This window comes from Stomoxys calcitrans, chromosome 5 (genome assembly GCF_963082655.1).
Source record: "Stomoxys calcitrans chromosome 5, idStoCalc2.1, whole genome shotgun sequence".
In the NCBI taxonomy this organism is placed as follows: Eukaryota; Metazoa; Arthropoda; class Insecta; order Diptera; family Muscidae; genus Stomoxys; species Stomoxys calcitrans.
In genome coordinates, this window is record NC_081556.1 from 123,410,925 (window position 1) to 123,433,728 (window position 22,804).

Here is a 22,804-nt window from a genome sequence, read left to right on the forward strand (position 1 = left end):
CTTTGACGTACAGCGAACGTCATCCAATCTTAATCCCATATGATTCGCGATTTGCACTCCTTCTAGTGGAATTTGTTCATAAAGTCTCAATGCACGGAGGCAATCAACTTATGACCCGGCTCATCCGTACGGAGTTTTGGATATTCAGATTGAAACAGTTGATCAAGAAAGTTATACACAATTGCAGAGTTTGTACCCTATATCGATTAAAGACTCAGACCCAAATTATGTCATCTCTTCCACCCGAGCGTACTACTTTATCCAGACCCTTTACGAATACAGGGGTAGATTTTGCAGGACCCTTCGGAATCAAAAGCTTAACAGCACGAGCGTGTTTAATAACCAAGGGTTATATCTGCATATTTGTTTGTTTTGCGACAAAAGCCATCCACTTAGAAGCAACAAGTGATTTATCGACTCAATCATTTCTGGCGGCATTAGCTCGTTTCATAGGAAGGAGAGGGTGCCCAGAAAAGATATATTCCGACAATGGAAAGAATTTTATAGGCGCAGCAGAAATGCTCAAGAAAGATCAGAAAGAGTTTATGAAAAGTTTACAGAGCAGCGCCATTCAGCAACATGCTCATCAGAATTTAGAGTGGAAATTTATTCCTCCAGGAGCTCCCCATATGGGGGGATTGTGGGAGGCAGGAGTTAAATCATTCAAGATACACCTTAAGAAGTCTATGCCCAAAATGAACTTCACGTTCGAAGAACTGTCAACCATATTGGCACGTATCGAGGCCTGCCTCAATTCACGACCCCTTAGTCCAGCTTCTGAAGACCCTAACGATTTAGCACCCTTGACCCCAGCTCACTTCCTTATAGGCTCTTCCCTTTTGACCCCGGCAGAACCCGACATCTCAGAGGAGGACATAACGCTTGCAAATCGGTGGAAGAGATTAAAGATTATATCCCAAAACTTTTGTCAGAGGTGGAAGTCAGAGTACTTAAATGAGCTTCACCGTAGATACAAATGGAAGTATCAGCAAGATAACATACAGGTCAATGATTTAGTTGTCATCAGGGATGAGAGATATCCCACCGAGTGGAAGTTAGGACGAGTTTTTAAAACATACCCCGGTGTTGATCAGAACACTCGAGTTGTAGATATTCGAACTTCCAATGGCATAGTCAGTCGACCCATAACTAAGATTGTCAAATTATTCTCAGACACCCCTAGCAATTCATAATCACATCAAAACACGGTACTCACGAGATTTTGGTTACAGATAATGGCCGGATATTTACCTCGCCCAGAGTCCCCACGACCCGCCAGACCCACACGCCCTCGCTTCGACCCACGGGAACCCAGGTATCGCCCCGCATCTTGGCAGTATGCCTGTGGCCTCTGCCAGGAGGACCACGCCATACGGTCATGCCCGCGGTTCCGGCAAATGACACCGTATCAGAGATACGAGACAGTTGAGAGACGGAGTTACTGTCGGAACTGTCTGGCGCGCAGCCATCTGGCCCCAGACTGCCCCGTGGTCACTACCTGCCGAACATGCGACTACCGCCATCACACAATGCTGCATGGAGCCCCACAGCTTAGGGAGACATACGGCAGCTACAGCCCGCCCCCAATGGAGATTGCCAACCCACGGCAACTTGCAATCGAACCAGCCAACCAGATGCCCATCGTCCAAGGCCCTCCCCCGGTCGAGATACCTTACAGCCGGGCCACTGTTTTTGTACCCACGGCGATGGTGGAATTGGCACCCGAGGAGCAGGACGATTGGGCTGGGGTACGGGTACTTTTGTGCCAGGCATCGACCATCACCCGAATCGCGGCAGCCACAGTAACTCGCCTGGGGATACCAACGAGAGAGCGCAGAGGGCACCGTCTGGCAACAATAAGACTTCGGTCAAGGCATGCGTCGAGGAGGACCATGTATACCATCCGGGCAGTGGTGACCCGGGATTTGCCGCGACGACCCTATTCAGATCCCATCATTCCCGACCCCACAAGCAGCCTAAGATCCCTTTCTTTGGCAGATGCTGACCCTAGAGGCAACGAACCAATCGATGTAGAGGTAGGGGCCGATGCCTACGCCCACCTCCGGAGGAGTGGTGTTGTACAACCCGGATTGGGAGCCGTCTTCGCCCAGGAGACAGATTGGGGATACGTGTTCGTCGGCCCAGTCACCTCACAGGCAAGAAACCAGGATTAAAAAGGTAAGATGTCACTTCGTCACTTGGAGGGGGAGAATGTTCAAAGTACGTTTGAACATGAAGTCATGTGCACCCATGTGCAGACATGCGTTCACGTATGCACATGACCCACTGTGCATAACGGTACATTGAAGTAAGTTCTTAATCGCTGATTCCGCCTTGACTTCATATTTGTTTACCTGGAATTGTTGCTTGTAGCTTGGAAAGTTGACCGTTTTCGCGGGGTCCAAGTGACAAGCAACAACCAGAAAAAGATCAGTCTCGTTTTAAATCTCAAACCCGCGCATCGTATTCTCTCCCCCTCAAAGTGAAAACCCAAGTGAAGTGAAAAGTAAAAAGTGAACATACATACAAACATATATAACTAGAGTGAACATTGCAACAATAAACTTTGAAACAGTGAACTAATATATTTAACATTTTAGATACAAAGTGACACAATAACAACCGACTCAAAAACCAAATCTACACTCGACCCACAATTGCAACATCACAACAACCATAAGTGCGGGACACAACATACAACACCAACTAATTCTAATATTGCAAACCCCCCACCTGTTAAATACAATGTCTATCTACTACAATCAACTATACTCATAATTTAAATTTTAATCTACTTACTACTGCTACTTAAATCTATGAATTGTGCTATCTAAACCTAAATATTTGCTACTTAAACACTACGATCTACTTATAACTAATGAATTTAAATAACATAGAAAAGAACATCACAATAAACAATCACCACCACATTTGAATTTTAAACATAAAACTTCCTATGTTTTATTTCGGAAGGCAAAACCCTTAGTTTGACCCCAAACAGTTCGAATTTCGCAAATTTTTTGGCATTCCGCAGTTCGAAATTCGAAGACGATTCGTAAAATAAACAGAATTACTTAAAATGTCACTTTTTTTTTTTTTTTTGCATTTTTTTAGCAAGGCTAACCCCCTATGAAAATTTTCAATTTGTTCGAAAAAATCCAAAATCGTTTTCAGGGCCAAAAACGCTGTAACTTCTTCATTTGTTCGAATTTCGCAAATTTTTTGGCATTCCGCAGTTCGAAATTCGAAGACGATTCGTAAAATAAACAGAATTACTTAAAATGTCACATTTTTTTTTTTTGCATTTTTTTTAGCAAGGCTAACCCCTTATGAAAATTTTCAATTTGTTCGAAAAAATCCAAAATCATCTTCAGGGCCAAAAACGCTGTAACTTCTTCATTTGTTCGAATTTCGCAAATTTTTTGGCATTCCGCAGTTCGAAATTCGAAGACGATTCGTAAAATAAACAGAATTACTTAAAATGTCACATTTTTTTTTTTTGCATTTTTTTTAGCAAGGCTAACCCCTTATGAAAATTTTCAATTTGTTCGAAAAAATCCAAAATCGTTCTCAGGGCCAAAAACGCTGTAACTTCCTCATTTGTTCGAATTTTGCAAATTTTTTGGCATTCCGCAGTTCGAAATTGGAAGACGATTCGTAAAATAAACAGAATTACTTAAAATGTCACTTTTTTTTTTTTGCATTTTTTTAGCAAGGCTAACCCCCTATGAAAATTTTCAATTTGTTCGAAAAAATCCAAAATCGTTTTCAGGGCCAAAAACGCTGTAACTTCTTCATTTGTTCGAATTTCGCAAATTTTTTGGCATTCCGCAGTTCGAAATTCGAAGACGATTCGTAAAATAAACAGAATTACTTAAAATGTCACATTTTATTTTTTTTGCATTTTTTTTTAGCAAGGCTAACCCCTTATGAAAATTTTCAATTTGTTCGAAAAAATCTAAAATCATCTTCAGGGCCAAAAACGCTGTAACTTCTTCATTTGTTCGAATTTCGCAAATTTTTTGGCATTCCGCAATTCGAAATTCGAAGACGATTCGTAAAATAAACAGAATTACTTAAAATGTCACATTTTATTTTTTTTGCATTTTTTTTTAGCAAGGCTAACCCCTTATGAAAATTTTCAAAATTTTCGAAAAAATCCAAAATCATCTTCAGGGCCAAAAACGCTGTAACTTCTTCATTTGTTCGAATTTCGCAAATTTTTTGGCATTCCGCAGTTCGAAATTCGAAGACGATTCGTAAAATAAACAGAATTACTTAAAATGTCACATTTTATTTTTTTTGCATTTTTTTTTAGCAAGGCTAACCCCTTATGAAAATTTTCAATTTGTTCGAAAAAATCTAAAATCATCTTCAGGGCCAAAAACGCTGTAACTTCTTCATTTGTTCGAATTTCGCAAATTTTTTGGCATTCCGCAATTCGAAATTCGAAGACGATTCGTAAAATAAACAGAATTACTTAAAATGTCACATTTTATTTTTTTTGCATTTTTTTTTAGCAAGGCTAACCCCTTATGAAAATTTTCAAAATTTTCGAAAAAATCCAAAATCATCTTCAGGGCCAAAAACGCTGTAACTTCTTCATTTGTTCGAATTTCGCAAATTTTTTGGCATTTCGCAGTTCGAAATTCGAAGACGATTCGTAAAATAAACAGAATTACTTAAAATGTCACATTTTATTTTTTTTGCATTTTTTTTAGCAAGGCTAACCCCTTATGAAAATTTTCAAATTTTTCGAAAAAATCCAAAATCATCTTCAGGGCCAAAAACGCTGTAACTTCTTCATTTGTTCGAATTTCGCAAATTTTTTGGCATTCCGCAATTCGAAATTCGAAGACGATTCGTAAAATAAACAGAATTACTTTAAATGTCACATTTTATTTTTTTTGCATTTTTTTAGCAAGGCTAACCCCTTATGAAAATTTTCCAATGTTTCGAAAAAATCCAAAATCATCTTCAGGGCCAAAAACGCTGTAACTTCTTCATTTTTTCGAATTTCGCAAATTTTTTGGCATTCCGCAGTTCGAAATTCGAAGACGATTCGTAAAATAAACAGAATTACTTAAAATGTCACATTTTATTTTTTTGAATTTTTTTTAGCAAGGCTAACCCCTTATGAAAATTTTCAATTATTTCGAAAAAATCCAAAATCGTTTTGAGGGCCAAAAACCAAAATTTTCAAACTTTTCGAAAAAATCCAAAATTGTTTAGGGCCAAAAACGTTGTAACTTCCTCATTTGTTCGAATTTCGCCAATTTTTTGGCATTCCGCAGTTCGAAATTCGAAGACGATTCGTAAAATAAACAGAATTACTTAAAATGTCACATTTTATTTTTTTGAATTTTTTTTAGCAAGGCTAACCCCTTATGAAAATTTTCAATTTGTTCGAAAAAATCCAAAATCATCTTCAGGGCCAAAAACGCTGTAACTTCTTCATTTTATCGAATTTCGCGAATTTTTTGGCATTCCTCAGTTCGAAATTCGTAGATGATTCGTAAAATAAACAGAATTACTTAAAATGTCACATTTTATTTTTTTTGCATTTTTTTTAGCAAGGCTAACCCCTTATGAAAATTTTCAATTTGTTCGAAAAAATCCAAAATCGTTTTCAGGGCCAAAAACGCTGTAACTTCTTCATTTGTTCGAATTTCGCAAATTTTTTGGCATTCCGCAGTTCGAAATTCGAAGACGATTCGTAAAATAAACAGAATTACTTAAAATGTCACATTTTATTTTTTTTTGCATTTTTTTAGCAAGGCTAACCCCTTATGAAAATTTTCAATTTGTTCGAAAAAATCCAAAATAATCTTCAGGGCCAAAAACGCTGTAACTTCCTCATTTGTTCGAATTTCGCCAATTTTTTGGCATTCCGCAGTTCGAAATTCGAAGACGATTCGTAAAATAAACAGAATTACTGAAAATGTCGCATTTTATTTTTTTGCATTTTTTTAGCAATTTTTATGAAAATTTTCAAATTTTTCGAAAAAATCCTAAATCATCTTCAGGGCCAAAAACGCTGTAACTTCTTCATTTGTTCGAATTTCGCAAATTTTTTGGCATTCCGCAGTTCGAAATTCGAAGAGGATTCGTAAAATAAACAGAATTACTTAAAATGTCACATTTTATTTTTTTGCATTTTTTTAGCAAGGCTAACCCCTTATGAAAATTTTCAAATTTTTCGAAAAAATCCAAAATCATTTTCAGGGCCAAAAACGCTGCAACTTCTTAATTTTTTCGAATTTCGAATCATGAGAAGAATTTTTTCATATCTGGCAATAATACTATATTCGATGTAAACAATTCAAACTGCGTACTAAGTGTTAGTTTATCCTTACTTATTTTTATGACCTTGGTTCCAAAGAAAACACGTGTGGCTTTTTTCATAAATATTGGATTTTTTATTAAATATTTAATATTCAAATGTTTTCCTATACAAAATTTTCTTACATTTAAGCTTACTATTAAGCTGAAGAATATTTCTTAGTTTGTTTAAAGCATTAAGAGTTTAGGATTTTTTTTATGTAAGTATGCATGTATATTATTTAAGTTTCCATAGGTTCTATTTATAAAAATAGTATTTACAAAAGTACTTTGGCAAAATTTAAAAAAAAATATATATATATAGCAAAAACAAGAATTATGAAAAATACCTTAACAGCAATCAATTACGTTTTTTTTTAATACATTTATTAATAAAAATGACAGAAAATATATATAAGGCCACATTTTTTTGAGGATTTTCAATCAAATATAAGATTTCTATCCTAAATGTTTTAAGATACAAGTGATATGGGTTAATTATGAGACAATCTTACAATCGAATAAATAAATAACATATTCCAAGAGTATGTAATATGGGGAAGCTCTTATATAAGGATGACATGATGATTATACGGCCCAGATATCAAATTTCAAATCGGTAAATGCAAATTTTCCCATGAACATTCCATTAAGGAACAGGGGCAAACTTCTTCACCGAGTGGTGTGCGATTCAATTTTAAGCTCAATTTTAAATCTGTTGATTACATTATTCTATCATTTGACTTTATTGTACAAAAAGGCACTAATATGGTTTACTTAGTAGGTCTCTTAATGGTTTTTTTTTTCATAAAAAATGTCTGCTAAGCAACTGAGCCGAATCAGCTGTGGGTGATGATATTGTATGAAATTATTCCTATTTAAATTGATTTAGTTCTGAACTAAATTGCTTATAATTTATGTTTTGTTTTCATATATAAAAATATTTTATTTAATATAAACTTAAAGCTTACGTAATGTTTTTATTTTCAGGTTATATTCATTTCAAAAGGCATTTAGATTGAGAGATATGGTCACAAAAATTAAGAGGTTAAAGAGGCAATAGAATAAAGTTGATCGATTCAGACCATATTAGACATGTATGTTGAAGGTCATGAGAGAAGCCGTTGTACAAAGTTTCAGTCAAATCGGATGAAAATTGCGCCCTCTGGAGGCTCAAGAAGTCAAGATCCCAAATTGGTTTCTATGGCAGCTATATCAGGTTCTATACCGATTTACGCCATACTTAGCACAGTCATTGGAAGTCATAACAAAACACCTCATGCAAAATATCACCCAAATCGGATGAGAATTGTGCCCTCTAGCGGCTCAAGATGTCAAGACCTTACATCGGTTTATATGGGAGCTATATCAGGTTATGTACTGATGTGCGCCAAACTAAGCTCAGTTGTTGGAAGTCATAGCAAAACACCTCATGCAAAATGTCAGCCAAACCGGATGAGAATTGCGCCCTCTAGAGGCTCAAGAAGTCAAGACACAAGATCGGTTTATATGGCAGCTATATCAGGTTACGTACCGATTTGCGCCAAACTAAGCTCAGTTGTTGGAAGTCATAGCAAAACACCTCATGCAAAATTTCAGCCACATCAGATGAGAAATGCGCCCTCTAGAGGCTCCAGAAGTCAAGACCCAAGATCGATTTATATGGCAGCTATATCAAAACATGGACCGATTTGAACCATGCTTAGCACAGTGGTTGGAAGTGATACCAAAACACTACGTGCAAAATTTCAGTCAAATCCACGATAATTGCGTCCTCTAGAGGCTCAAAAAGTCAAGACCCCAGATCGGTATATAGGGCAGCTATATCAGGTTACGTACTGATTTGCGCCAAACTAAGTTCAATTGTTGGAAGTCATAGCAAAACACCTCATGCAAAATTTCAGCCAAATCGGATGAGAATTGCGCCCTCTAGAGGCTCAAGAAGTCAAGATCCCAGAATGGTTTATATGGCAGCTATATCCGGTTCTATACCTATTTACGCCATACTTAGCACAGTCATTGGAAGTCATAGCAAAACATCTCATGCAAAATTTCAGCCAAATCGGATGAGAATTGCGCCCTCTAGCGGCTCCAGAAGTCAAGATCCTAAATCGGTTTATATGACAGCTATATCAAGTTATGTACTGATTTGAGCCAAACTAAACACAGTTATTGGAAGTCATAGCAAAACACCTCATGCAAAATTTCAGCCAAATCGAATGAGAAATGCGCCCTCTAGCGGCACCAGAAGTCAAGATCCAAGATCGGTTTACATAACAGCTATACCGGATTATGAACCGATTTGAATCATACTTAGCACAGTTGTTAGAAGTGAAACCAAAACACTACGTGCAAAATTTCAGTCAAATCGAACGAGAATTGCGCCCTCTGGAGGCTCAAAAAGTCAAGACCCAAGATCGGTTTATATAACAGCTATACCAGGTTATTAACCGATTTTAACCGTACTTGGCACAGAGGTTGGAGGTGAAACCAAAACACCACGTGCAGTCAAATCGAACGATAATTGCGCCCTCTGGAGACTCAAAAAGTCAAGACCCAAGATCGGTATATAGGGCAGCTGTATCAAAACATGGACCGACTTGAATCATACTTAGCGCAGTTGTTGGAAGTGATACCGAAACATCACGTGCAAAATATCAGTTAAATCGGACGATAATTACGCCCTCTAGAGGCTCAAAAAGTCAAGACCCAAGATCGATTAATATGGCAGCTTTATCAAAACATGGACCGTAAAGACCATTTACAATCCCAAGCGACCTGCGCTAATAGGAAGTATTCGTGCAAAATTTCAAGCGCCTAGCTTTATTCCTTCTAAAGTTAGCGTGCTTTCGACAGACAGACGGACGGGCAGGACTAAAGCGACGTAGAATGTCAAGATTTTTTTGGGTCTCTGGTCAATATTTCGATGTGTTACAAACGTAATGACGAAATTAGCATACCCCCATCCTATGCTAGATCTTATACAAAGGAAAAAACTAATTAACATTTTTTTAAAGAAAAACGAGAAACGATAAAATCGAATAATTTGCTCAAAATCATAAAAATTTTCAATTTCTCAAAAGAGCTAAAAATTTCCAACAATCGTTAGCAATTTGGGTCTTTATATTAACTCGAACTATACACAAAATTTTAGAAGATTTTTAAGACAAGTATCGGTACTATAGCCAATTTAACCTTTCTAGTATTTATGTAACCAATCTCCTTCTCCATGGACGGCTTAACCGAATGATGTGTAGTAGTTAATGCTAAGCTTAAGCTTATAAGTTTCATCTTAACATTTGTACAAGATTACACAGAAAAAATATCACGAATCAATAATCAATACAAAGTTAAATGCCAAACAAGACCTTGGTATTTCTAAAAAAGATTTTGTTAAAAAAAATTTTTTTAGAAAAAATTTTGTCAAAATTTTTTTTTTTAATTTTTCAAATTTTTTTTATTTTTTGAATTTTTTTTTTTTAATTTTTCAAAATTTTTTTTTAATTTTTCAAAATTTTTTTTCTACAGAAAATTTTGGTAAGACTTTAAAATGTCTGTTTGCGTTTTCTTTCTTTGGTCTTAAAATCTTATTGAGATTCCATTGCAGGATATTGTCCGGCTTTAGACCATTGTTTAATGCTTTCTATTCAAAAAATAGTATAGCAAAAAAAAAAAAACATTTAAAAATGCAGCAAAAAGTGTGTTGTTGCTAAAAGCTTTTTTTTAATATTTTCCTGCTACTAGCAACAACACACTTTTTGCTGACTTTTTAAATGTTTTTTTTTCTGATATACTATTTTTTGAATAGAAAGCATTAAACAATGGTATAAAGCCGGACAATATCCTGCAATGGAATCTCAATATAGAAAGTTTTGTAAAAATTTTTTCTAAAAAAAATTTTGTAAGAATATTTTCTTAAGAAAATTTTGTTAAAATTTTTTGGGTTAAAAGTTTTCTCAAAAATTTTTTATAGAATATTATGTAAAATTTTTGCCAACGAAAATTTTGTAAAAATTTTTTCTATAGAAATTTTGTCAAAAAAATTTTCTTAGAAAATTTTGTCAAAATTTATTCTTTATAAGTTTTGTCAAAAGTTTTTCTATAGAAAATTTTGTCAGCTTTTTTTTCCATAGAAAATTTTGTCAAAAATTTTTCTCTGGATGTTTTCTAAAGAAAATTTTGTTAACATTTTTTTCCATAGAAAAATTTTGTCAAAATTGTTTCTCTGGATGGTTTTGTCAAAATTTTTTCTAAATAAAATTATCAAATTTTTTTTGTATAGAAAATTATCAAATTTTTTTCTGTAGAAAATTTTTTCCACATTTTTTTTTAAAGAAAATTTTGTCAAAATTGTTTCAATACTGGCAAAAATATTTTTTTATAGAAAATTTGTCAAAATTTTTTTGATAGAAATTTTTTTTATCAATTTTTCTATAGAAAACTTTAGCAATTTTTTTTCTATAGAAAGTTTTCTGAAAATTTTTTCTAAAGAAAATTTTGTCAACATTTTTTCTATAAAAAAATTATGCCAACATTTTTTCGATAGAAAATTCTTTCAAATATTGTCTATAGAAAATAATTTTTCCTTACGAAATTTTGCCAAAAATTGTATTTCAAAAAAGAATAAAAAATATTTGGAAGTATTTTCTATAGCAAATTTTTTTTTTCAAAGTTATTTCTTTAGCAAATTTTTCTATAAAAAATTTTGTCAACATTTATTTATATAAATTTATACAAAAATTTTTTTATACAAAATTTCGTAAAAACTATTTCTATTGAAAAATTTGCGAAAATTTAGTATTGGGTTGCCCAAAAAGTAATTGCGGATTTTTTAAAAGAAAGTAAATGCATTTTTAATAAAACTTAGAATGAACTTTAATCAAATATACTTTTTTTACATTTTTTTCTAAAGCAAGCTAAAAGTAACAGCTGATAACTGACAGAAGAAAGAATGCAATTACAGAGTCACAAGCTGTGAAAAAAATTTGTCAACGCCGACTATATGAAAAATCCGCAATTACTTTTTGGGCAACCCGATATATAGATAATTCTCCCAAAATTTTTTCTATAAAAAATTCCGTCAATATTTTTTCTACAGAGGATTGTTGCCACATTTGTTATAAAACCTTTTTAAATAGAAAATTTTGTTAAATTTTTTTTATAGAAAATTTTGTAAAAATTTTGTCCATAGAAGATTTTGCCAATATTTTTTCTACATAAAATTTTCCCAGCAGTTTTTTATAGAACATTTCGTTAAAATTTCATATTTAAAAAAGATATTTCAAAATCTTTCCTGTAGAAAATTTTGTCAAAATTCTATGCATAAAAAATTTTTCAAAATTCTTTTTATAGAAAATGTTATCAAAATTTGATAGGTTTTTCAAAAGAAAATTTTTTAAAAAATAAAATTTTCCCAGCAGTTTTTTATAGAAAATTTCATATCTAAAAAAATTATTTAAAAATTTTTTCTGTAGAAATTTTTGTCAAAATTCTATGCATACAAAATTTTGTCAAAATTATTCCTATCAAAATTTTTCAAAAAAATTTTTTTTAAAAATTTTTAGGAAAATTTTTGTCTAAATTCTTTTTCTTAGGAAAATGCGTAAAAATTCTTCGCATAAAAAATTTTGTCATAGTGATTTCTATAGAAAATGTTGTCTAAATGTTTTCTATAGAAAATTTTTTAAAGTTTTTCTATAAAATTTTTTTTTCTAAAATTTTTTCTAAAAATTTTTTATCGAAAATCTTGTCTTTATTTTTAATAAAAAAAGTGTTATCAATATTCCTGCTATAGGAAATGTTGTCAACCTTTTTTTCTATGAAAAATTTTGTAAAAACTTTTCTGTAGTAAATTTTGTCAAAATTCTATGCATAAAAAAAATTTGACAAAATTCTTTCTATAAAGAATGTTATCAAAAATGTTTTTTTTTTAAGTTAATACAAGTTATGTTTTATGAAAATGTTATGAATGAAAATGTTTACAGAATTTTTTTTCAAAAATTTTGAAAAAAAATTTTTAAAAATTTTGAGAAAAATTTTTTTTAGAAAATCTTTTCTTAATTTTTTTAGAAAATTTTATAACTATTCTTCCTATAGTAAATGTTGTCAAATGTTTCTTTAAAAAATATTGAACAAATTTTTGTTATAAAAAATTTTGTAAAAATTTTTGCTATAAAATTTTTTTTCAAAATTTTTTTTCAAAATTTTTGCTATAAAATTTTTTTTCAAAATTTTTGGTATAAAATTTTTTTTCAAAATTTTTGCTATAAAATTTTTTTTCAAAATTTTTGCTATAAAAAATGTTTCCAAATTTTTGCTATAACAATTTTTGCTATAAAATTTTTTTTTCAAAATTTTTGCTATAAAAGATCTTGGCAACATTTTTCTATAGAAAACTTCCTAAAAACTTTTTCTATAGAAAATTTTGGAAAATTTTTTAGAAAGTTTTATCAAAATTTTTTCTCTAGAAATTTTTGTCAAAAATTTTTTTTAATAGAAAATTCTGTTAACATATCTATAGAAAATTTGGCAATTTTTCTATAAAAATTTTGCCAAAATTTTATTAGTAAAAAATTTTTTTAAAACTTTATCCATAAATCGAAAACTTGATTTTCAACTGCTTAACCTAATATCTGAAATTAATTGATTTATTTTTTGATTAAATCAATTTAATTTGTGATTATTTTTTCTGTGTACTTTTTTTTTACCGTGTAGTTTGTTTTTTACACCATATCCTTTCATCACTACATGGTAGTCTCCGAATCGGGTGGTGTATGATAGTTGAGATTATAGGCCGGTGGCCCACTGTTCAAAAAGGCCATGGAGCGTATGCTCTCACGTGATGCGGTTCTCTTGTGAAATGGTATAGCCTGAGGCTGTGATGCAACATAGGGTAGCTCGGGCACTGGTGGCGGAGGAGGGGGTGGTAAATTATGTGAACTTATGGAGTGCTGTTGAGTTGAGTGCAATGGATGCTGTTGATATAGCGGAGGTGTGGAGGGAGGTTCATGCTGATGTAGCTGTTGCTGTTGCTGCTGCTGTTGTTGAAACTGTTGTTGCTGCTGCTGATGATAAATGCTGGTGGCAGCATTTGTTGCCGTATTGGCTGTTACCAATGAAGCGAAAACATTTTCCGTTGTTGCCGAAGATGTTACATAGCTGGACATGGGTCTTGTGCCATGAAAATTGGAATACGAGGAGCGAACAGATGGCGGTCGATTGTTGTACAACTCATCAACATGTTCACCATCATTCAGATTGGTGGTCGAATGTTGATATGTGGGATTATAATGGCCTCCCAAAGAGGGTGATATGGTCAGAGTGGGTGATTGCGGCTCATCTATGGGTGATGGGGTGGAATGAGGCCAAGGAGGTGGTAGCTGATCAGCATGCATGTGCTGTTGCTGCTGATAGAGACCAGTTTGGGCATTGGTGTTATAGTAAATGGGATCGGGTGGTATGTTCTTTCTAAACGACTGGTAATGGTTGTTATTGGTCTTGGTCAAACTGCCTCCTGCCACATTTATGTTGTTGTGCAGTTCCTTATTGAGATTCTGCAAATTGGAGGCTGTCAGTGAGGAATTGTCCTTGTGATGGAATGAACCAAACTGGTGTTGCGTATGCTTATGACCATGTGAGGAGGATGAGGGCAAATGTTGTTGTTGCTGTTGTTGATCCAAAAGTTTTGTCACCGGATTTTGTTGATATTTGCGTCTGGAGCTGCGTGTACTACTGCGCGAATGTGTGCCACTGTGGCCCAAAGAGGCCACATTTCGGTGACTGCCCCCATGACTGCCTCCACTGGTGCTGCCACCACCACCACCATCCCGATGACTGCGCCTACTATTTGTGGAGGTTCGACTATTCGAACCCCTATGCATAACCGAACGACGCTTAACTCGACGCGGTGTCATTGGTTTGGGACTCAACTCACCATTATCACCCTCACGTTCGTGCATTTGATCGTCTCCATAGTCGAGTATTGTATCGGTGCGGCTGCGCAATGTATCCAAACTGGGTCCAAACTCTATGGAATACAATGACTGGCGATGTTTGGACTTTTTGTTAACATGTTTCACTAAAATGGAAGGGAAAAAGGGAAAGGAAAATAATTATTAATTGCGTCAAAACGATTTTTTTGGAAATAATCTTCTAAAATAAAAAGTTTGTAAGAATTTGTATTTTTGGAAGCTTAAAACGAACTTTGGTAACTAAGAAATTTAAATTTTTATTTTAAATTTACACTTTTTAGCGGCCATAGTGGCAGGGGGCGGATTAATGTCCGCATCCTCTTTTCAATCTAATAATCTAATCTAAGTAATATCTCAAAGGTGAAAGACATAACTCTTACAAATCTTCAGGTGGTGTCTTAAGGGATTTAAGGGTGCCCGAGAAGGATTCTTTGACGAATCATAAATAAACATGGATCAAAGAAAACCCCAAAAAAGATCGCTATACCCAGCGTAGCGATGCAAAGCTGCAAACCATTAGCATAACCAAGTTAAGTAGTATCGAAGTAAGACATCGTAGCCTGTATGATGGAATCGAGGCCTAAGGAAGCCTTGGCAGTCAATCAAACAAACTACGTGCGGCTTGGGACTTGTACTGAGAGTTCTTGAACAAGTATAAAAGTAAGATAAAATCGGCAAAGTAAGAGTTGGTTTTTGAGAATCAATGAAGAAGGTGAACTGCTTCTCAAGGTCTCAAGATAGTTGGAGCGGGTGAACTAGTCAACAAATCGGATGAAAATTGAGGCTTCAGGGGCTCAAAAATATCCAAATCAAAACCAATATGGTCCATTTGTAATTCCCAACGACTCTCACCAATAAGTTTAAAATTTCAAGCGGTTAGCTTTACGGGTTCGACCGCCATCGCGATTACAACAGACGGACATGGCTAGTTAGCCTCAGAATGTCGAGACGGTCCAGAATATATATTCTTTAAGTTTTACATGGCATAATACCTCACAAATGTTGCCAGCATTAGGAAGGGAAAAACCAGGATTCGAACTCAGGCGTTCAGCGTCATAAGCGGACATGCTAACCTCTGCGCTCATAAATGTTGCCAGCATTAGGGGAGAAAATTTTTTCTGACGTTCTCGTCAGGTTTCGAACACAGGCGTTCAGCGTCATAGATGGGACATGCTAACCTCTACTCTACGGTGACCTCCATTCGTAGATAGTAGGATGGGAAAAACGGAAACTCCACAACGAGTTTCGGGTTTTTACGACAAAATCGGTGTTTTGATAAATAGGGGGAAAAACTAAATTTTTTCGTTAAAAGTCGGAAAGTTGATTTTAGACCCATGTTTTCTTGGGAAGCATTTCCTTTAATTTGTTGTATATTAGGATGTTGACAACCGCTTGGTTTGCGTTTTTGGGACTTTACAAATTGAACCACCCTAATGGACAGGGTCTAGTTCTGAAACCTTCGAACTCTTAGCTACGATAAAATTTCCTGGGTTTTTAGATGTGTCAAGTGGATATTGAAACCACAAAAATATATAGTCTGGGCGGTACAAGTAGATCGGACAATATGGCATATCTATATTACAAAGGCAGTACAATTTTCCATGCAGCTTTCGAAGGGGATAAGGATGTTCGTCAGAAATACTTTCCCGTTTGTAGTTGATTGACCAGCGAATCGGACAGTGCATTACAGAGAAGATTCTTATTTCGCCCGAACTGTTCGTATATGGAATCGACTACCGGCTACTGTTTTTCGCAATTTTCTTCTTTTCGTTTGACATATGGGTGATGGGAAATCAACGATAGTATCGGTACTATCGATATTTATTATTAGAAATAAAAATTGCTATGCTATTGAAGCTATATAAGTTTATGAACCGACTCGGTTTGCGCCCTCTAGAGGATAAAGAAGTATAATCGGGAGATCGATTTAAATGGGAGCTATATCAGGCTGTGAACCGATTCATACCATACTTAGCACAGTTGTTGGAAGCCATCACAAAACACCTTATACAAAATTTCAGCCAAATCGGATAAGAATTGCGACCTCTAGAGGTTCAAGTAGCCAATATCCAAAACCGGATTATATGGCTCGATTTGCAGGTTATGAATCGATTTGCAGCAGATTTGACACACTTATTGGAAGCCGTAACAAAACACCTCATACAGAATTTCAGCCAATTCGGATGAGAGTTGCGCCCAAAAGAGACTCAAGAAGTCAAAATCCAAGATAGGTATATATAGCAACATCATTTCAAAACCGATATGGCATATTTACAATCCCAGCCGACCTACATTAACAGGAAGTATTTGTGGAAAATTTCAAGATCCTACACTGATAGAAAAATAACTGTACTTTGCTAATACCGCCTGGTATTATTTTGTTCGCATCATTGGCAAAGATTTTTAATACCATTTGGTATCAATTCAATATCAGACGAAGAAGGCTATTAAGAACTGACGGTGCCACATTTGTATTCTTGTCATCGCGCCACAAGTGTTGATGACATTTGTACTTAAAATATTGACGACAATATAAAATATTTGTTAAATAAATAAATAAAATGTTTTAATACCGTTTGAGTGCTTAAAATCTTGTTCAAATACTTGAAAGCGGCGCAAAAGGACAGTCTAAGGACATTGTAGATCGTGAAATAATAGGACATATAGATCTCTTGTGTGGAAAACAAAACTGTGATGGTGTATTCATATGAAAACCACTTCCGGGAATCAATGGATATGGTATCAATTGCTGAATACAAAGAATTGAGGTTGGTACCGGTGTAACATTAGTTTTTATACCTACCACCATAGGATGGGGGAACTCAAATCTATACATTCCGTTTGTAGTACTTGGAAATATTCTTCTAAGACCCCATAAAGTATATATATTCTTGATCGTCTCGACGCTCTGAGTCGATCTAGAACGCGTAGCGTCGAGCGGTCGAACGCGTAGATATAGCCGCATGAAATTTTGCACAGATACTTAAAACTGTTGTATGCCATTGACGATTGCAAATGGGCCATAAAGGTTTAGATTTAGATATAGCTTCCATATAAACCGATGTCACGATTTGACTTCTTGAGCCCCTGGAAGCCGCAATTTTTGTCCGATTTTGCTGAAATTTTGCATGTAGTGTTCTGTTAAGACTTCCAATAACTGTGTTTAGTACGGTCCAAATCGGTCTATAACCTGATATAGCTCCCATATAAACCGATCTCCCGATTTTAATTCTTCATCCCTTAAAAGCCACAATTTTTGTTCGATTTGGCTGAAATTTTGCATGTAGTGTATGGTTATGACTTCCAACTCTGCTTAGTACGATCCAAATCAGTTAATAACCTGATTTAGCACCCATATAAACCTATCTCTCGTTTTGACTTCTTGAGCCTTTACAAGTCGCAATTTTTGTCCGATTTGGTTGAAATTGATCGTGTAGTGTTTTGTTATGACTTCCAACAACTCTGCCTAGTACGGTCCAAATTGGTCAATAATTTGATATAGCTCTCATATAAACCGATCTCCCAATTCGATTTCGTGAGTCCTCACAAGCCGCAATTTTTTGTCCGATTTGGCTGAAATTTTGCATGCGGTGTTCTGTTACGACTTCCAACAATTGTGCCAAATATGGTTCAAATCGGTCTATAATCTGGTATAGCTCCCGTGTCCGGTCTCTCGATCATCCTTGTTCGGTTCCTAGAAGCTTTAATTTTTGCTGGTTTGACACAAGTTTGGTATGTAGAATAAATGATGCCCTTCAACTAAATTTATTTTGTATAAATTTTTACCAGAATAATCAATAACGGTTTGGTACTAAAATCAATAAGGGTCTGGTGCTAAAACTAATAACAGATTGGTATTAAAGCCAATACCAGTTCGGTAATAAGGCTAGTACCAAACAGTACTTTATGCCTCATCCATATCATCCGGTATTGTTTTTGTACTATACGTTGTTGCTTTACTATCAATACCGTATGGTACTAAAATGAGCACGTTTGGTATTAACTTTTCTTTGGGTGTAGCTTTTGCTTTTTACGAAAGTTGCTTTCTACAGACGAATGGACATGGCTAAATCGATTTAGAATGTCAAAACGTTCAAGAATATATACACTTTTATTGGCCTCAGATCAATATCTAGATGTGTTACAAAAGGAATGACCCAATAGTATACCCCAATCCTATGGTGGAGGGTGTAAAAAAAAGACGAATTATGGCAAAAGACACAGTCTGGAACAACTTGGCGGTAAATTTTAACCCTCAAACGACTCACTGAGTAGGTCTTTTTTTGATTCATTAAATTTTTCTACAAACATACCAAAACCTAAACCAATGATGGCAAGATAATTTTTTCAGTTGATAACAACGATTGATGAATATTTTAAAAATGGTTATTCACTGGGTATGCCGCTTTCAAGTTCATGCCATGAGATATTGCAAGATAATATTCACCAATGCCAGGAGTTGTAAGACCTTTATTCCTTAAAAACTGTTAATCGCTAATGAGCCATCACCTTGCAATTTGAATATGATTTCTCTGCTTTTATCATTATTTGTTATAACAAAAATAGTTCCAAAGCCTTTGTCATTAATTTTCTTCCAAAAATACATACCTTGGGGATAACAGCAGCTTCATAGGATGGTAGAATAATTCAAATGATTACCTTGGCTTTGAAGGGATTAAGATATAGTAGAGTGGTAGTAGTACTTAGTAGAGTAGTAATGGAAGAGAGCGTGGAAATTTGCCAGTTATTTGCTTTCTTTTTCAAAGACTACATTCTAAAAAATTAGTTACAAATTCCAAAGAACAAAAAGTAAAACAAACTAAAGGATTAAAAAGAAAAGTAATTAAAGCAACAAAAACCAAAACAAAAATTTGTTTATAAACTGGAAGAACATAAAACAAAGAAATTATAGAACAAATACAATATAATATCATAAAAAAAATCACAAAAACAAAACTAAAAACAGAAAAGAAACACAAAAATTTTAAATATTTCTCATATAAATTAAAAAAAAAAAAATAAAACCCATATCTCCTTAAATATAGACGAAAAATACTTATGTTTAGAATTGTTTAGGATTTGGCCTTTCAAACTTCTTAAGACAAGTTAAGAAATATTTGTAATATTTCTAATGTGAATAAAAATATATATAAAATATATAAAAATTTAAAATCAAACTTGAAACTCCGAAACCTCATATGGCCCTTAAATGAAAATTATAAAACCAATTAAAAGGTATAGATTTCTAACCAAAGTTAATATGCAACAGATGGCGTTGTAGTACATTTCTCTACAATAGGCAGAAGCATTTTACCGAGGCTTTGTGCACAATTTGAAGTCATTGAAGACTTTTATACACATTTTTATATATCTGCCATCATCATAAGCCAATTCATATATGTATCTTTACCTTTTAAATGTTTTTTGGATTTTTTTTATTATTATCGTCTCAATTCTATCATTTATTTTCCGTTTAATTCGATTTTTTTTCTTAAGATTTGCATTCATTCGATTTTTTTTTTTTGTTTGTTTTTACAAATTAATTAACGTTTAGTTTTTATTCGGTTTTATTTCGTTTGTTTTATTTCTGTTTTTTTTCGTTCTATTTAATAATGGCTTACAAAAAATACACATAGATATTTCAAAGATTTTCATTAAGTTTCGTATAGTATATGGACTTTAGTTGAGTTGGTTTTTATATTTGTTTTCCTCTCTATCTCCTTAACAACATTCGATATCCTTTTGGGTGTGTGTATTGCGGGTTTTGAATTTCCAGGATATCGCTCCATCCATATAAGGATTTTATTCAATCAATAGCACTATTAAATGTTCCATTGAAAAAAAAAAACAAACCTTGTTCAAGCGAACCTTTGGCGAAAGTTTTTGTTTTGGTTTTGGTAGTGAAGAGCATAAGAAAATCAGAAAAAAATAGTGTGGGTGTTGTTTTACTTGCCTATCCAAATTGTGTTAGAATTTTCCCACGAAACATTATTCGACGAATTTCATTTTTGCTTAAATTATTGTTAAGTAGTAAAAAAGGTTTTAATATACACTATTTTTATTTTATAAAATATTGGGTTGCCCAAAAAGTAATTGCGGATTGTGACTCTGTAATTACATTCTTTCTTCTGTCAGTTATCAGCTGTTACTTTTAGCTTGCTTTAGAAAAAAAGTTAAAAAAAAGTATATTTGATTAAAGTTCATTCTAAGTTTTATTAAAAATGCATTTACTTTCTTTTAAAAAATCCGCGATTACTTTTTGGACAACCCAATAGCATCCTGGTGGTCCGTTTCCCCCCTTTTTTGTGCAGGACTTCGAAAAACGTAGGTAGCCGAAATGTACGAATTAAAAACAAATTTTCTGGCCACCTAATATTTACTCTCAAGTTGTAACCGTATCCTAATTTTCAGTGCTTTAGCTCAACTCGTAAATAATGCACCATTTTGCACGTTTTAGTACTAGAATGCACGATTTTGAATAATCTTCCGGTCACCCAAAATATATAAACAAGGTGTACTTGTATCCCAATTTTGAGAGCTTTAGCTCACTTCGTTTAGAAAGGAAGTACCAAATGGAACCAAAATGTACGAATTTTTAATAGATCATTTAGTCATTCATCATTTCTTACTTAGTTGTACCTACATGCCCAATTTCTGCCCTCTAGCTTGATCTATAAAGAAAAAAGCAAATAGTACCAATTTCGGTCCAAAAAAGTTCGAGTTGTGAAAAATCATTTAGTCGCCCATCACTTATTTCTAAGTTTTGCTAAATGCCAAATTTCAGACCTCTAGCTCCATCTCCAAGTAGCAGTGACCCCGTCTGAAAAACAACAAGGCAGCAGGAGCCGACGGGTTACCCGCTGAACTATTTTAGACCGAAGGCGACACGCTGATAAGGCGTATACATCAGCTTGTCTGCGCAATCTGGTTAGAAGAACGCATACCCGATGATTGGAACCTCAGACAAATACTTATTATCAGTGTAGATCGGTTGTGATTGTAAAGGCGAAATCGGTTCATGTTTTGATCTAGCTGTCATATAAACCGGTCTTGGGTCTTGACTTCTTGTGGGGGCGCAATTCTCATCCGATTTGGCTGAAATTCGGCACATGGTTTTCTATTTTAGCTAAAAGTTTGCACATGTCCTTTTGGTAAGACTTCCGATAACTGTGGCAAGTATGGCCTAAATCAGTCCCTAACCTGATATAGCCGCCATATAAACCGATCTCCCTATAAGACTTCTTGAGCCTCTATAGGGCGCAATTCTTATCCAATTTTTGCTTAAATTTGGCACGTGATGTGTTCAATCGGATGAGAATTGCGCCCTCTAGAGGCTCAAGAACTCAAGATCCCAGATCGGTTTATATGGCAGCTATATAATATTATGGACTGATTTGGACCATACTTCGCATAAATGTTGGAAGTGATACCAAAACACCAACTCGGATAAGAATTGCGTCCTCCAGATGATCAAGAAGTCAAGACCCAAAATCGGTTTATATAGCAGCTATATCAGATTATGGACCGATTTGATCCATACTTCGCACAGTTGTTGGAAGTGATATCAAAACACAATGTGCAAAATTTCAGTCAAATCGGACGAGAATTGCGCCCTCTAGAGGCCCAAGAAGTCAAGACCCAAGATCGGTTTATATAGCAGCTATATCAGATTATGGACCGATTCGAACCATACTTTGCACAGTTGTTGGAAGTGATATCAAAACACTATGTGTAAAATTTCATTCAAATCGAATAAGAATTCCGCCTTCTAAAAGCTCAAGAAGTCAAGACCCAGGATCGGTTTATATAGCAACTATATCAGATTATGGACCGATTTGAACCATATTTCGCACAGTTGTTGGAAGTGATACCAAAACACAATGTGCAAAATTTTAGCCAACTCGGATAAGAATTGCGCCCGAGCGAGCGAGTTTTCGACAAACGGTGGGACGGACATTGTTAGATCAGCTTAAAATGTCATGACGATCAAGAATATATATACATTATGGGGTCTCAGACGAATATTTCGAGGTGTTACAAATGGAATGACAAAATTAGTATACCTCCCATCCTATGGTGGAGGGTATAAAAAGGGCTTTATCGCAGCTACAGATATGGTCCGTAGTCAGATGTTGGGGGGTCGATGCAACTTACGGCGAAAATGGTTAGTAAAAGCGCGCGGGCCACAGGTGAAACTGAAATGGTTACACCCTGTAGTTTTATAAAGGGTGTAAGGTAATATTTAAAGTATTGTAGTAACACAATAAAAGGCAATCAATACCGATTCGATATATCCACATATATATAAACCTATCCCCCGATTTGACTTCCTTAGCCCACGGACGCTTCAAACACCGGCCACTGCGGCGCCGAGGTTAGCATATCCGCCTATAACGCCGAACGCCTGGGTTCAAACCATGTCGTGAACATCAGAAAACATTTTTCAGCGGTGATTATCTCTTTACATGTACTTGCGACATTTGTAAGGTATCCAGCCATGTTAAGACTCCTCT

At 34.6% G+C, this 22,804-nt stretch overlaps 3 protein-coding genes across 4 annotated transcripts in view; 2 read left to right on the forward strand and 1 right to left on the reverse strand.

Moving 5' to 3' along the window:
* LOC106085974 (angiotensin-converting enzyme) overlaps positions 1 to 22,804 on the forward strand; it is a 312,626-nt gene that overhangs the window by 63,676 nt on the left and 226,146 nt on the right. The window lies entirely within an intron of this gene.
* Positions 1,486 to 2,820, forward strand: LOC131997715 (uncharacterized). The gene is made up of 2 exons (XM_059369100.1): positions 1,486 to 2,178; positions 2,601 to 2,820. The coding sequence occupies exons 1-2, from the start codon at positions 2,047 to 2,049 to the stop codon at positions 2,781 to 2,783; spliced, it is 315 nt and encodes a 104-aa protein (XP_059225083.1). The 5' UTR covers positions 1,486 to 2,046; the 3' UTR covers positions 2,784 to 2,820.
* The window catches only part of LOC106091494 (sodium/potassium-transporting ATPase subunit beta-1-interacting protein), a 198,112-nt gene continuing 188,226 nt past the window's right edge, over positions 12,919 to 22,804 (reverse strand). Inside the window, exon 7 of one of the 2 annotated variants that reach the window (XM_059369089.1) lies at positions 12,919 to 14,398. In XM_059369089.1, coding sequence (XP_059225072.1) covers positions 13,065 to 14,398 — 1,334 coding nt within the window. In that variant the 3' untranslated portion in view covers positions 12,919 to 13,064. The remainder of the gene's footprint in view (positions 14,399 to 22,804) is intronic. The other variant, XM_059369092.1, reaches the window with a different exon arrangement.

What these genes read in the sequence shown, in the direction of transcription:
- LOC131997715 (XM_059369100.1), top strand. Translation starts at nt 2,047, where the DNA reads ATGCCTACGCCCACCTCCGGAGGAGTGGTGTTGTACAACCCGGATTGG. An exon ending in AAGAAACCAGGATTAAAAAG is followed by an intron (nt 2,179 to 2,600) that starts GTAAGATGTCAC and finishes TTAACATTTTAG; the next exon opens with ATACAAAGTGACACAATAAC.